The following is a 15,625-nucleotide window of genomic DNA, read 5'->3' on the forward strand; positions in this document are numbered from 1 at the left end:
CTCTCAAATCTTTGCAGTTCACCTACATGCAGGCTGTTTGGCTAACGTCCAGGGTTTAATAAAGGAGGCTTAGAATAAAAAGGACATCAGAAACTTGAAAAACCATATTTCCCTTGGAAACCGGTTTGTATATTATTTGTTACAAGAAAGACCCTAAGATTCTTAGAACAGAAAGGGATCTAACCCCTGTGACACACGCACATACACACCATGCATTTCCCCTCCTTCCTAGTCTGTGCATTTGACAGCTCTTTGCATATAGACAATGTAATTGTTCTGTTGATAGTGGCTGCCCTTCCCCAGATGCTGCAAAGGGGCGTTTGCCAGTAACAGCAGTGGCAGAGCTGAAACTAATACTGAGAAAAGGGAGCAGAGGTGGGTGAACAAAAACAAAGTGGGGTGGGGTGGGGGGAAGGAGCAGACCTGATTTGTGTTGCTCTTGATCTCATCCAAAAGACTCTGCTCCATATCAACAGAAAGAGGAAAAATACTTACAGGAATATGTGCACACACGCAAACATACACATGCATTTGTGAGAGCAGATAATATTATATATTATACAAGAGGTTCTCAACCTTTTCAGATTTGAGGCACCCATCAGAATATGCCAGCTTTTATTAGTTTTCAAATGTTTTTTTGACTACAGACAAATACTAGAAGCAATTCTTCTGTTGCAAAGACCTCAGAAAGACCATAGCAGGTCAGACAGCTTTTAATATTATGGATTCCTATTTGAAATCTCTGTTTATCTTGTGAATCCTGTTTTCACAACTACCAGTGCACCCTATGAGGCCATGGCACCCTGCTGGAGAATCACTGTATTATACACATATGTGTGCACAAACAAGTGAACATGCATTCTAAACTTCCAGGATATACTATTTTAAATGTGCACTTGCAAAAAAGAGCAAGAAAAATAGTAAAAGTCAGGCGTGCCCCTCTAAGATGCATGGGTTCCAGAGTTCACTAAACAGACATGAAGCACACCCTGTCTCCAAAACTAGACCATTGCTGATTCTTCAGAGTAACAAAGGAATTGGTCACAATGCTCTTTGCTGCAAGATGTTATGCCACTAGAGGAATTTCTTTCCAAATCTAGACAATGCCTGAACCCTGAGGAAGGCTGCCTAATGAAAGATGCTATTTCTATTCATCCGTGATCCAAATTTATTTAAAAAAACACCTTATTCCCACTAGCCCTGCTATCCTGCATCAGTCATTTCTGCAGGTTAACCATGCTCTTTATTCTGTTCTCGAGAATGGTTCCCATCATGGAGCACTCTTCCCTTTCTATGGTGGGCCAGCTGGCCTTCCCTGCCGCACACCATAGGAGCAAGGCTGAAGTATGTATGTGCAGGCTGTTCCTTACCACACTGGGTGATATTCATCTCCTGCAGGGGAATGACGGCAGCATCCATGGTCATGCAGTACAGCTCCTGGTTCTGCAGGTTTGCCTCACCCTTCTCCTGCCAGAGCTGAATCCAGCGGATATCACAGCTGCAGTTAAAAGGGTTTCTTTCTAGCCTCCTACAGACAAAGAGAATGTAAGACAAGGGGTGGGGTAGAATGAACAGGGTTATCACTGGTTATATAGGATCTCCACAGAGAAGCTGAGTGCCCAGTGATAAAAGGGAGGGTCACCCTTGCTATGGACTGTTTTTGTACACCTGCTAGTAGTTTCCATGAGCCTGAAGAAATTATGGATGTCCTGGGATGGTGAAGGGGGGCAGGACTTTAGGGATGCAGTTAGTAACTGCGCTGGATTTTTGGCTTTGAGATCCAAGGTTCAAATGCAACATTAGACAACATAATAAAATGCTGGAAGTATTCTCACACCTGGAGAGATCTAAAGATGAAACAGGGGATAGGCATAGGGGTTCAGGTCACAGGTGTGCACTTCTGATTTTATCTAAAAGGAGGCAATCTCTCTCTCTCTCTCTCTCTCTCTCAAGCATACAGACACACAGGCACACAAATTCAAACATCTGGATTCATAAGATTCCAAGACTTTAAACATCTGCATAAATGCATTTATAATCACTAAGACTACCCAGCTGTCCTGATACTCAGACCCACTGAGACCTAGAATATCATGGAACTCCTCTCTCAAAGGAACAGATGTAGCCACTTTTCCCCCTAAAGATTTAATTATAATTTGTGCCTTAAGACTGCAGGGCCTTTAGAGGCAGGACCCTCTGAGGGAATGATTGGTCAGTTCAGTGCAAATCCCCAAGCCATCTGGGTGTGCTGAACAAAACACATAGCTCCTGTCCTTAATACTGTGCCTCAATATTTAACTTGAGGCTCCCAGTGATGTAGGACTCAAGTTAACACACAGGATATCGTGCACATTAATCATATCAAGAAGTGGTGTGCTGGGACCCCACTGACCTGGTTGGAAGGGATAGAAGGGAACTCTGCCTTTAACAGACAGCATTTAATACACACTTACATGTTTCAAACACAGGGAATGTTTGTTATTATGTATTTTCAAACCTATTAACTATTTCATTTACATAGAATCATAGAAAATTAGGGCTGGAAGGGAGATCAGGAGGTCACATCTAGTCCAACCCCCAGCTCAAAGCAGGATCAGCCCCAACTAGATCATCCCAGCCAAAGATTTGTCTAGCTGCGTCTTAAAAACTTCCAAGGATGCAGAGTCCACAACCTTTCTGGGTAATCTGTTCCAGTGCTTTACTACCTTCATAATGAGAATGTTCTTCCTACTATTGAACCTAAACTTCTCTTGCTGCAACTTGAGACCATTGCTCCTTGTTCTGTCATCTACTGCCACTAAAACCAGTCTTGCTCCATCTTCTTTCAAACCCATTTTGAGTAGTTGAAGTCTGCTATTAAATCCCCTCTCAGTCTTCTCTTCTCCAGACTAAATAAGCCCAGTTCCCTCTGGCTCTCAAGTCCTGTCCCCCAGACCTCTCACCTTTTTTGTTGTCCTCCGCTGGATTCCCTCCAATTTATCCACATCTCTTCTGTAGTGGGGGGCCCAAAATGCAACACAGTACTCCTGGTGTGGCCTCACCAGTCCTGAATAGAGGGGAAGAATCACTTCCCTTGACCTGAAGACAGCACTCCTACCAATGCAGCCCATTATGCCTTTAGCCTTCTGGGCATCAAGGGCACACTGCTGGGTCGTATTCAGCTTCTTGTCCACTGTAACCCCCAGGGACTTCTCTGTAGAGCTGCTACCCAGCCAGTCAGCCCCCAGCCTGTATAGGTACATGGGATTATTCCCTCCTAAGTGCAGGACTTTGCACTTGCCCTTATTGAACCTCATGAGATTTCTTTTGGTCCAATCCTCCAATTTGTCTAGGTCACTCTGAATCCTAGCCCTATCCTCCACTGTATCCACTCCCCCCAGCTTGGTGCCATCTGCTATGCCATCTTCCAGGTCATTGATGAAGACATTGAAGAAAACCAGCTCCAAAACCAATCCCTGGGGCACTCCACTTGATACCAGCAGCCAACTAGACATTGAGCTATTGATTATTACCCTCTGAGCCCAATGCTCCACCCAATTTTCTCTTCACCTTACAGTCCATTCATCCAGCCTGTAGATGCATCTTTCAGGCCTTGCATGAACCCCTCAGAGATATGAGTGGATGGGGCCTAGGAGGGGATGAGAGCCCAGCCTTGCTTAGCCAAGAGAAGGGAGACAAAGGTAAGTGTAGGAGCAATGCAAAAATTTAGCATGGATAAAAGTGGGAAAGGGCCCATGGAGCTCAGGCAGGCTGTGGCAGGATTCCCTCTACAATCTGAGCATGCAGGAACTGCTACTGCGAAATCCAGGCTCAGCCACCTGAAAATAGAAGGACCCCTTTCACCCCGGAGGTAATGACTCAGCCAGGGCTCTCTGATGGTTTAATTACTCCTACACATGGCATCTGCATCTTTGCACCATTATCAATGGCTGGCCAAGCTGGTACTGCCAGGCATGCTGTACCACTACTCTGCTTTCTGTAACTGGTGTTCCTGGAGAACTTAACCTTTCATTTAAAAAAAATGAAGGCATCTGACTTAAATGGGAATGTAGAGGTAGCCCTCCAAATGTCAAAACTGCTAGGAGGACTGAAATAGGAGCTGCCAGGTCTGGTGAAAACTGTCCCTCGTTATCTCAAAGTGCTATTGAAAGTGAAACCTAACAATGTCACGTTCAACATCACCACCCTTCAATGAGTCAGCCAGTCATTTGAGCAGAAACATCTAGCTAAACTTAGATCAAGCATGGTATGCAAGTACCCTGGTTCTTCTCCCCTCCAAAGAATCAAAAACTTTAGATTCCAGGTTACTTGAGAATTAATTCATCTAGCAGGGAAAGGTGTGGAGGTATATTAGATAGATGTGTGGAGACATTGTGAAGGTCTTGGGGATTTGGGAGAAGATAGTTTTCTTCAGTGTATAATGGAACATACTCCCCTGACTCTACAGGCCTGGGAATCACTTCAGCATGGTGGTGAGTTCAGAGTCCGTGCTCCCCTGGACACCGAGGGAACTCCTGCTGGCATGACTAGATGTTAGGTGGAAGCAGGAAGAAGAGGGCACATGATGCTGTGGGGTAGCACATGGTTAAGTATTATGGTATTTGCTAACAGCACATTGGGTAATCTGAGTTACACCCTGGGACTTGGCAGAGTGGAATAGAGAAGGGAAGTGAGAAGCAGAAGGAAAATTTTGCTCTGCTCAAAATAATCACCGTGAAATCAGGCTTCTGGTGAGTGCCGCCATCATAGCACTTAAGGGGCAGGTCGGTAAGTAATAGAATGCAGCCTTCCCAGCCCATCGATAATGCATGAAGCCCCATGAATAATACAGGAGCAGCGTGCTTCGGGGCAGAATTTACCAATGACCTACCCCAACATCAGTGATGTAACTTGTCCTAATCGTGGCACCCAGGGGGGCTTTTGCACAAATTAACTCCTGCTGTCGACTGGACGCCTCGAGTGCCACCAGCAGCTGGCACTCCACTGCTCTGGGGAGAGAGCCTTTTAGATATACACATTGATTTTCCTCTACACTTTCCTCAGAAGTGTTCCTGGCCTGGTGGAGACACCCATGCTCTTTGCTATGAGCACATGCTTCCAGGCAAGCCCTCTCGCAAGAAGGGGGAAAGTACATCCCCTGTGCTACAACAGGGAGCTCAGCCCCCAGGCCATTCTACTCCTGCATCCACCATACTGTCCACAGCAGCTGAAAGCATCCTTCTTTCTTCTCACTGACCTGCAATCATTAAAAAAATCCAACCCAAGAGCAGAATTCCTGCCTATTCTCTTTTCTGAGCAACACTGTAGTGCACCACTCTCCCCCGTTACAGGTCCCAGCGAAGGCCACAAGCCCAAAAGCAGAAAGACAATATGTGTCTGTAATGTGCTTGTGCCCCAGTGATCTGATCTTCACAATGATTTCCCTCTATGGAAAGAATGTAGTTCTTGCTCTCAAATAATAAGCTGGTAGACCACTTGTTCTGCTGCCGACCTTCCAGGTACAGAGGTTGCCATTAAAAAGGCAGCATTTTCCACAAGAGACACCTGTGAATGATACAAATGTCCCCCCTGTGTGCAACTGTGCGGTCACTGTTGACAAATGTTGATTTTTTAATAGCAATCACACCTTGCCCACCTAGAATGCACTCAATATGACACCTACTGCCCCAGACAACTTCAGGTGAATGTAGCAGGAATGGAAGAGCAGCATTTGTTGAGGAGAAGATGGGGGCAGACCAAGGGAAAGCAATCTATTTACTCCACTGCTTTTATCAGGCTTTATGAGACCAAAAACATAGAAGGGACCCCAGTGTGCATGTCACGCAATCAGAGATATCAAAGCCATAATACCCAAGGGAAAAAAAGGCCACCTCACAAAGCAGAGTTTTCCACCCTGTGTTGCTGCCACTTAGAAAGGGTCTCCAAGGAGGATCTCATGTTCTTCACAGCTGCAGTCCCTTTCCTCAGCACCCTCGGGAACTTAACTACACTTAAGATGCTGCCATGTGCTTAGCAGCCGTATCAGGGCTGCAGCGAGATCTAAGGCTGAGGGTTTTCTCTCAGGAGACATTCAGCACACTTTACTTCTGGAAAGGATGACAAGATTCAAATGGCATTTTCATCGGTATGTTCAGGCTAGAAGTGTCCCCAACCCACTGTCAGATGGCTATTAAAACAACCCTTTGAGAAAACCCCACGATGTGGATAAATGGACTGCAGTCCCACTCATCGAGGGGATCTACCTGTGTGAGCTAAAGGATCAAGTCAGCATGGGAGACTGGACTCACACAAGCTGGGCTTGGCATGTGCCACCCATTACAGGGCAGCAGAAAGAAACACACTAGCACATCACACAAAAACCAGCCCTCTGCTCAGTGAGGTCCAAGAACTGCGTGAATGGCACAGGATATGGGCACGAGTAGGTCTGACTTTCATTCCAAGCGATAGTGGTGTCTAGACTTGGCAGGCATAATGGACTCAGACTCAGGATGTCATCTGCATGAAGTCACACTGGACAGCACGTGCAGGGTCTAGATGCCTCAGGTGGTATTCAGAAGGTGAGCTTGAACTGTACATCAACCAAGAAGGATCAAGTCAGATATGGATAGCTCAACCCTACCTACAATAAATAGGAAGGGATTTGCCACAACACCTTGAGCATGTTCTACACTACAGATCTGTTTCATGCCCAGCGCTCTGCGCAATTATAAAAGGACTCCATCTGCACTGCAATAAGTTAGATCTTTATCAAAGTGCCATGTGTTCAGTACTTCTGCTTGTCACCGTGAGGTGCATTGCATGCTAGGAGCTATTGAGAATTTCTCAAACCACATTGAGCCTCCTGGTGTCACTCTCCAAATCACCTCCACTAGAACCCATAGGCACTTTTACATGTGCTCTGGAGGTTGGGGATGGTTTTCTAGTTAGAGCGACTCCAAAAGCCGCTCTAATTAAAGCACCACTGCGTCTCATGTATCAGTGTCCCCACACTTAAAAATGGAGGTGGGGTGCTTGAACTAAGCAAGCTTTAGTTCAAGTGCCTCCACCACCATTTTTAAGTGCAGGACACTAATACACAAGACTCAGGAGGCTGCTGAAGCACAATTGCCACCCTCCAGCAGACTCGATTAATCAAGCCTGTTCCAACGTGCTGGAATTACAGAGTGTCAGGGCACCCTCGGTGCTCGTGTATAGGCACTTCACGTTCCAAAGATCATGTCCCTAAACATATTCTGCAGTCCAGGAATTATACAATCCCTGGTTGTAATGCCTAGAATAAAGTCTTTAATTCAGTTCAACCAACACAGATCAGCCCACAACGGGTGGAATAGAAACTGCTAATATTATAGCAACCCATTTCAGACATGCCTCCTACCTCCATCCCACAACACGCTACCTGGTAGGAATTACCCAGACAATCCTGCTCCAGGAGCAGGAAGAAGCACTGTGGGACAGATGTCTCTGGATTCCTAAAATATGCTGAGATAATCACTGCTTTGCATGTATGCTCATGCTAACATGACTCTACCATGAATAGGGCAGCTGGGTGGAACATGCAAAACCCACACAGCCATGTCCAGGATTTGAGGGGTCTATTCATCACATGAAACAAGAAGTACCTGCACTGAAGTCCTGGACAGGACCAGCAAATCTGTTCCTTATTTCCATTACAGAATCACAGAGCGTTAAGATTAGAAGGGACCTCACAGGTCTTATCCAATCCCCAGCATGAATGTGGGCTGTGCTATTCCTAAAGCAGCCCTGCCCAATGCTTTTCCACCCTCTTCTTGAAAGCCTCCAACAAAGAAGGTCTTAAAACTTTCCAGGGCAGGTTGGTCCATTGTCCAAGTGTTCTGACAATATCCATTTTGCTTCTGATAAAATTATGGTTGGAAGTCCGAAGCCTTGCAGCTTAAAACATTCTCCCAGGCAGGGAGTCCAATCCTGCTTTGCTGAGCCTTTGAATGAAAAGGATGTCTGGCAAAAAGAAAGAAAAATGCTCATTTATTTTTATTTCATTCCCAGTCTCTGGGCCTCTGTAAAGGGTCTCATCATCTCCACCATTTCAGAACCCTTAGTAGAAGGGGATGGAACAAGAAAGAAAAGAGTTCATATATGGATTGCTGCATGGTTTCCAATTGTTAATTTAGCCCCTTGAAAAGAGCAGGGAAGCATCCTTTGCCTATTTCCAATTCTATTAATGTGGCTATTAGTGGCAATAAGTCCCCAAGCCTCTAGCACATGAGATATTAACCTGTGCTCAAGACATTTACAGAGACCTACTGTGCCTTGTACACCATGCTACAGATAGTCTTGCAGGGTAAAGAAGCCTGTACAGATTGCTTCAGGAGGACTGAAGGCCAAGGTGTGGGTTCCCATAACTACAAGTGCTTAACAAAGCAAATAGACAACTGGCTCAAAAACCTTAGACCTTTTGGTGTCATGAGAAAGTTAGTTTTCACAGCTGATTTGTTAAGAAAAAAAAAAAAGAAGAGAAGTCTCCTGAAATGTAATTCCAAGCTGTCCAAAGACATGATAAAGGAAGCCAGCTGTGGCCTCTGGATAAAAAGGTTGGTAAGTACAATCTGTCTGAGTTGTTGCGTATCTCAGATGCTATCTCTTGGACACAATGCACGGCAGGCTTACATGAACGTATGCAGTCTTCATCTGGACACCTGAAACTGAAGGTCAGCCTAAATTTAAGTGCATGAGAGCTGGACTCACTCACTGGTCACTGCTGCTTTCCAGGAGCAGGTAGTATATTTTTGTCCCACACATCTTGCTTTTGAGGTTTACTGAATACAATTTGATCAGGGATTTCCTTTGCAGCACTCTATGCCCACACAAAATGATCCTGGATTAACTGTAGCCAAGGATGTCAGGAACAAAAAACCGCTTGCTCTCTGTCCCAGCAGGAGCTAGAAGCAGGGAGAGCATCAGTGGAAAGTGACCTCTTGCTGTTCTCTCTTGGGTTGTACTCAGATGGGGAGGTTTTCATAGATTTCATACACATTAGGGCTGGAAGGGACCTCGGAAGATCATCAAGTCCAGCCCCCTGCCCAAAGGGCAGGAAGTCAGCTGGGGTCATAGGATCCCAGCAAGATAAGCATCCAGTTTGCTCTTGAAGGTTTTCAATGTAGGCGCTTGAACCACCTCCGGTGGCAGGCTGTTCCAGACCTTGGGGGCTCGGACAGTAAAGAAATTCTTCCTTTTGTCCAGCCTGAAACGGTCTTGTAGTAGTTTATGACCATTCAACCTAGTCATCATCCCTAGGGGCGCTCTGGTGAACAAACGTTCCCCCAGATACTGGTGGTCACCCCTGATAAACTTGTAGGTGGCCATCAGATCACCCCTGAGCCTGCGCTTTTCCAGCTAAAGAGCCCCAGGGCTCTCAGCCTGTCATCGTAGGGTCTGCTTCCCTGACCTCTGATCATGCGCGTGGCTCTTCTCTGGACTCTCTCAAGCTTCTCCACATCCTTTTTGAATTGTGGAGCCCAAAACTGGACGCAGTACTCCAGCTGCGGCCTCACTAAGGCCGAGTACAAGGGGAGAATGACGTCCCAGGATTTGCTTGAGAAGCATCTATGGATGCAAGCCAGTGTTTTGGTCACTTTACTAGCCGCAGCATTGCATTGCAGGCTCATGTTCATCTTGTGGTCAATGATGACCCCCAAGTCTCTTTCTTCCATAGTGCTAGCCAGCGTAGCACTGCCGAGCCTATAAGGATGCTGCGGGTTTTTCTTCCCAAGGTGGAGAACCTTGCATTTATCGGCGTTGAACACCATCAGATTCTCGTCCGCCCACTTGCTGAGCCTGTCCAGGTCAGCCTGGATCACCCGCCTGTCTTCTGGTGTGGATGCTTTACCCCAAAGTTTGGTGTCATCGGCGAACTTGGCCAGTCCGCTTCTGACTCCAGTGTCCACATCATTAATGAAGATGTTGAACAGTATGGGTCCAAGGACAGAGCCCTGGGGGACCCCACTGGTCACAGGACACCATGATGAGTGACTTCCATCAATTACTACCCTCTGGGTCCGACCCCGGAGCCAATTTTCCAGCCAGTGGATCGTGGGGGACCCAAGGCAACAATTGGCCAGTTTCTCCAAGAGGCGATCATGGGACACCAGGTTGGTTCTGGCCAGCGAAAGAAAGAAACTGCGGCCTTAAAAACACATTTCATTCCTGCTGTTTGGTTCCAAGTGCCCAAACTGGAAACACCCAGCTGTTGAATTCTGCAGCTTTTCAGGAGATACCCAGTTCTCAGCCAGATCTTCATATTATTATTATTTCAACTCTCTCGTCTCCTGCACTTCCTGTGAATGGCTTTGTCAGGACCTACGCTCCATCCCTCTCTGTCTCAGGTTGCTTGTTTCTCCTCCCAAGTCCTTCGGGAAGTTGTTCTCTTATCTTCTTTTCTCTTACACTACACCCAGTCAGACCACAGCAGATGTATCTCCACTTTCACAAACTTTTCTGCCTTTCAATGTCATGGACCATGAATTTTTGCGCGGCTGTGGCCAAGCCAATATTCACTTCCTACTGGTTGTCTTCTTGGTGACAACTGCTCCACCTTTGCCCTAAAAAGCTGCTGTTGCTACTGAAAGGCCAACATCCCCATTTCCTCTTTCTCTGCCCCATCTCTCTAGAGGACCACATGTTCTTGTACCTCAGTAATATTTTTATTTTTCCAAGATCTTGCAGGGCTTACCCCACTCAACCTGACCTTTCTGCATGGGCCATCTCTCTGCCTCTATCTTTTCTTTTCATCAGCTTCTTCCTTTCGAGAGATATTTGGCTATCTTCAAGTTGATAGTCAACAAGACTCTCTCTAGCTTCCTCTTGTGCTGCCCGGTCACTTCACATAATCCACAAACATTTCCTTTCTTTTTTCTAAGGCTTGAAAAAATTCTGGAAGCTCAACACACCTGTCTTCTACTCACTGATCTTCTTGGCATTTTTAAAAGTGAATTCTCTCCTTGTCCGTTAATTGCTAACTTCTCCCAATCATGGAGATAGACAATACTTCATTATATGAACCCTGGCCACGTAGCCCTCAGGTACAACACCAAGTTGTGCTCCTGTGGCTCGCTCCTTAACACCCTTTATTCTCTTGCACCTTGAGTTCATGGTTCGTCGGCCCTGTAGTGTGAGCTTTACACCATTTTGGTCTTCTCTCAACCATGTCTCAAATTCTGTGGAGCCTGTACTGTCACATCCCCGCCCTGTCATACCCCACTACCCTGGTACCGTGATAAACTTCAAATAAAGAAAATGTTTCCTTCCTGTCTTCCTAGAGCAGTCTGCTTGCCCTGCTCTACTGCTCACCACCAGCCTTGGTGAGGGGCTTCTCTCCATAAGGAAACCTCCCATGAAACACATCCAAAATCAAAGGTCTTTGTAATTTGTCCGCTTCTTAGACATTAGAATTGCTTTCGTTCTGCCTCAGCTCAAAGGAAGTCATCCCCCGTGGGCATAAGTGGAGCCCAGCTCTCAATACAAGGATGTGACAGAATTAAGCCCCAGGGCTTTCAAATTAGGAGGCACTGTGAGATCTTGAGAAGAAATCACTTGGGAATTACTGCTTTCCCTGAAGCTTGCTTTGTCCAGCTGTAATGGGTAAAGGAAAGCTGACACCACCCCTCCCTCATAATAATAGCAGCAGCTTTATCCACTTCCCTTCTCCCTCCAGTCAGGGCTCATTATCTCCCAAGAAAGCCACCTGGCATGTGGCTCCAAAAGGAACTGGACTGTTTAGACCACTTCTGTTTTTCTCTTGCATACAGCTCACCTGCTCACGGTAAAAGGGCTGTGGTTATGAGTTACATCACGGCTGCAGTGTGGAGCCAATTCAATCCGATCTGCTTTCAGATTACAATCCCTGAAGTAAGGCCAAAGGATTCTTGGTTCACGTCCTTCATCTGGTATGGAGAGCTATTCTACTCCCTAATATGAAGGATCCTCAATCTCCATCCTTGCTTGTGCAATCTTTTTGGCCAGATACGTTTACCAAAATGGGATGTACCTGAAGTGTAATATGACCAAATGGCCAAAACTACTGAAAAGTGATAGAGGCATTCACATGATCTATGGTGCTCTGGCAGCTTTGACTCCAAAGATCTCTGCCCGACACAAGTACTGCCAGTCTGCACCATGAGACCAAATGGGAAGCCAGGAGTGCAGGCTGCTCATCTCTCTCTCAAATTTGTGAGCAGAGCCAGGATTTGAAACAGCTGTACGCTGCAATCAGCACGCAGACAAGTTCCAAATTCAGTATTTTTACTTTAAGAGCCAGATATTCCCCATCACATGGATGTTTCCTTATTTCCTCATCTCACTATTAGTATTTTTCATTTAACAATTTGACAGAAATAAAATTCACTGCAGTAATACCGGTGATAACGCATTTACTCCCACTTGAAAGACTGCCTTTATTCTTTCATAAGTCACTTCCAGCTTACAGCTCTATCGATCACAGGTGAGGATGAATGGAATATCCCGTGATCCTCTGGGATAAATCCTACATATATATATATATTTATATCCACCAAACAACTATTTCTAAAACTCAACAAAACAGGTCACCAGGGCAGCACTCCATTGATTTCATGTCCACTTATTCTTCAGATGCTATGTTGAATGCTTGATCAATAATTCAGCAGGCTGTGGGCCTCAGAAGCCCCAAGAGGCACTATCCTATCTCCCACATAGGATCTGAGAGGTGCTTTGGTTACTGAAGAGCTGAGGGCTCATCCAGCCTTAAAGCTGCCATCCCTTAGGAAATGCACCCTTCAACGCTGGAGAAGCTGGGCCATATAGTAGCCACATCCTGGAAATCAATGGGAGCTAAGACTTTCCCATATCACAAGACCGGGCCCTTCAAGGACACTACTCAAATTCTGGCCTGGTGCCTTTTAACATCACCTGGATTTAATTCAGCCAGTTATGAGCCCAGAGACAGCTTTATCATCTTCCCCTTTGGTGTTAACTCGCAAGATATTATGGCGTTAACAGAAAAGCAGTTCTGCTCCGGTGCTTCAATGCCCAGGAAACCCTTCCAGAGATGACTCTGCCCACTGGAGTTTTACATTATTATCCGCGCTCTTGTCTCTCAGATTTCAAAACAGGTCTTTATAAAAATCCTTTAACCTCCTATTCCTTTCATCCTCCCCTCCTCATTCCCGGGAGATATCTCCAGCATGGAACTTACAGTTCAAAAAGCCTCAGCGTCTGGAAGAGCTGCCACGACAGTGTGGTGAGCCGGTTACCAGAGAGGTCTCTGTAAATTAACAAGAGAAAAAATTCATGGTTATTAATTCCCTCGGTGCTGGATTCTACAAGGTTCATCAAACCTCATCATTTCCACTCCAGTTTACATTTACAGGGAGATAGTCAAATAGTTTGAAGACTCAACTTCAGGCTTAGGAAAAAATGTTATGAGACTGAATGCAAACTTTCTATCCTCCTTCCCCCCTGCCGCAACCAAATAGGGAAAAATCAACTGTATATAAGAACTGTATATAAGAACCAGAACGTAAGCCAGCTCTAAACAGCATGGCAAACCAACTGTTTCAGCAGTATCAGTTAGACCTGTACCACTTGCACCATGGGCTGCGACTCTAGCAATGGAAAGCAATCGCCATCTGGCAGCACTCAGTGCCAGAAGTACAAGAGTGTGAAACCTGTTCTGCCCAGGGAAGTTTTAGAAATCAGCATCCCTGTTACAACACCTGAGTCGGGTAAAGGCCTGGGAAATGGTAGAATGGGAGGAGGAAGAAGAGGGATGAACGATCTGGAGACAGGAGAGAGAGACCAAGGGACAAGGCTAATTCAGAGAGGATGGAGCATTATTATGAAGGCAAAGAAGTTGCTTTTGACTTTTCTTTTTTTTGGTGAAGGGAAAACAATAAAGCAACAAAGCTTGTAACAGGCAAACTGTTCAGCCCAACCAAAGGACACAGCTTTATACATCCCGAGTGGCTGCCCAGTCTAGCCACAGTAGCAATGAAGTGCCATCACACAAGTCAAACCTGTTGCACTTGAAAAGACTCTGCTATGGTAACACTGTACTGCAAAAATGAGGGAGATCTCAAAAAGCTTCAAGCCATGATCACCAACATGGATAAGCAGTAACCAAATGCAAAGCCCTCCTCTAATTCACTCTGAAACCCCCACATCAAACTCCACTGCACTTTCATATTTTCCTCAGCAAGAACCCAAAAGGGTAGGACTGAATTACTGGCTAACCCCAAGTCTGGACACCAGTTAAAGGCTAAAACAATAAATGTCACTGAACCTCATGCCTATTGCCAAGACTCTCGAGTCACAAAACCACAGAAAAGCCCGGGATCTCAAATCCTAGCCCCTAAGTGCAGGAGGCAGGCCATGGTTACACCACCTCCGGCAAGCCTGGGAGCACATTCCTGGAGTGCTGATAGTGGGAAAGCCAACCGATCTTCCCTGCCTTGCCCATCAGCAATGCACTCCCAGGGAACAGATTTGCAGAGCAGAGCTGCTTCAGGATTTGCTCCAATCCAAACACAGGGTCCTGCACCCTTATTATCCATCATTAGCAAGGCCCTGCAGGTCCTCAGTCCTTCCCATTAAAGCTGACCCTTTGCTTCTCATTCCCCCCATCCCCAACTGTTATTCTTCTTATTTTAAGGCGGTCACCACTGCCCTCACCACCCAGGCCTGTGCAGCTATGGTAGTGTATCACGTGTGGCTGCTCTCTGGCTGCAGAGACCTTTCTTGCTGAGACCTCCTTTGCTGTGAATGACAACGAAATGCAAGGGATATCAACAAAAAACCCAGGGTCTCATTAAATTGACTGCCAGCAAAAGAAGAGAGATGGGACAAAGGGAGGAGGTAGCACAAAGGCAGCTCCAGGTAACTAAGTCTGCTAAAGGCCAGGCATTGGGAGCCTCGGTGGAATCGGAGAAAATGCTAAACAAGAGTGAACACAGAGAAGCAACTCCGGACACCAGCTCTGCCTGGGCTTGGTATGCAAGGAGGCCGAATCATTTGGTCATTCAGCTCAGGATAAACAAGAAGACCTTGCCATTAGCAGGCTGGTATAGTTCAGAAGGGTAAGGCCTACAAGCCCAAACTGGCCTTTGTTGGGCAGAGAGGTTCCTCAAGGGGACTTTACCTATTCAGCCTAGAAGGATTCCTCCCTCATGCTCTCATAGGGAGTCCAGAGCCTGTGAAAACCTGACACTTGCTACATCTGAGCAGCCAGCCCTCCTGAGAAGCCCTACCGCAATCAACCAGTCCCTCCAGCCCAACCTTCCCGAGACCAGTGGGTCATACAGCCCTCCCAGTTGGCCCAGGGGCAGGCTCTGTGCTTTAAATTATGAGTTGCACAGCAAAGAATGCAAAGTCCAGCAGAAGAGAAATGGGGCCTTTAAGTCACTCCCAATTATAGGCTGCGGTGGGGCTTAAAATGACCATGACAATTTACCACAGCCCCAGTGGATAATCTGATTTACAACAACTTCTCCTGAAAAGGTCAGCTCTGGAGTTCTGCAGGTGGAGCTTGCACACAATGCCTCTTTACATAGCAAACCATCTCAATTCCTCCTCATCCCCTTTGGCTGGGGGCCAGCTTACACTGTGATATCAGCAC

General features: G+C 46.3%; 1 protein-coding gene across 5 annotated transcripts in view; it reads right to left on the bottom strand.

The window, feature by feature from the left end:
• Positions 1–15,625, bottom strand: part of NTRK3 (neurotrophic receptor tyrosine kinase 3) — a 314,023-nt gene that overhangs the window by 212,377 nt on the left and 86,021 nt on the right. For all 5 annotated transcript variants that reach the window (XM_019477848.2, XM_006263817.4, XM_006263816.4 and 2 more), the window contains exons 4-5: positions 13,208–13,276; positions 1,371–1,528 (exon numbers count right to left, since the gene is read on the bottom strand). In XM_019477848.2, the coding sequence (XP_019333393.1) occupies positions 1,371–1,528; positions 13,208–13,276 (227 nt within the window). The remainder of the gene's footprint in view (positions 1–1,370; positions 1,529–13,207; positions 13,277–15,625) is intronic.

This window comes from Alligator mississippiensis, chromosome 11 (assembly GCF_030867095.1).
Source record: "Alligator mississippiensis isolate rAllMis1 chromosome 11, rAllMis1, whole genome shotgun sequence".
NCBI classification, from domain to species: Eukaryota; Metazoa; Chordata; order Crocodylia; family Alligatoridae; genus Alligator; species Alligator mississippiensis.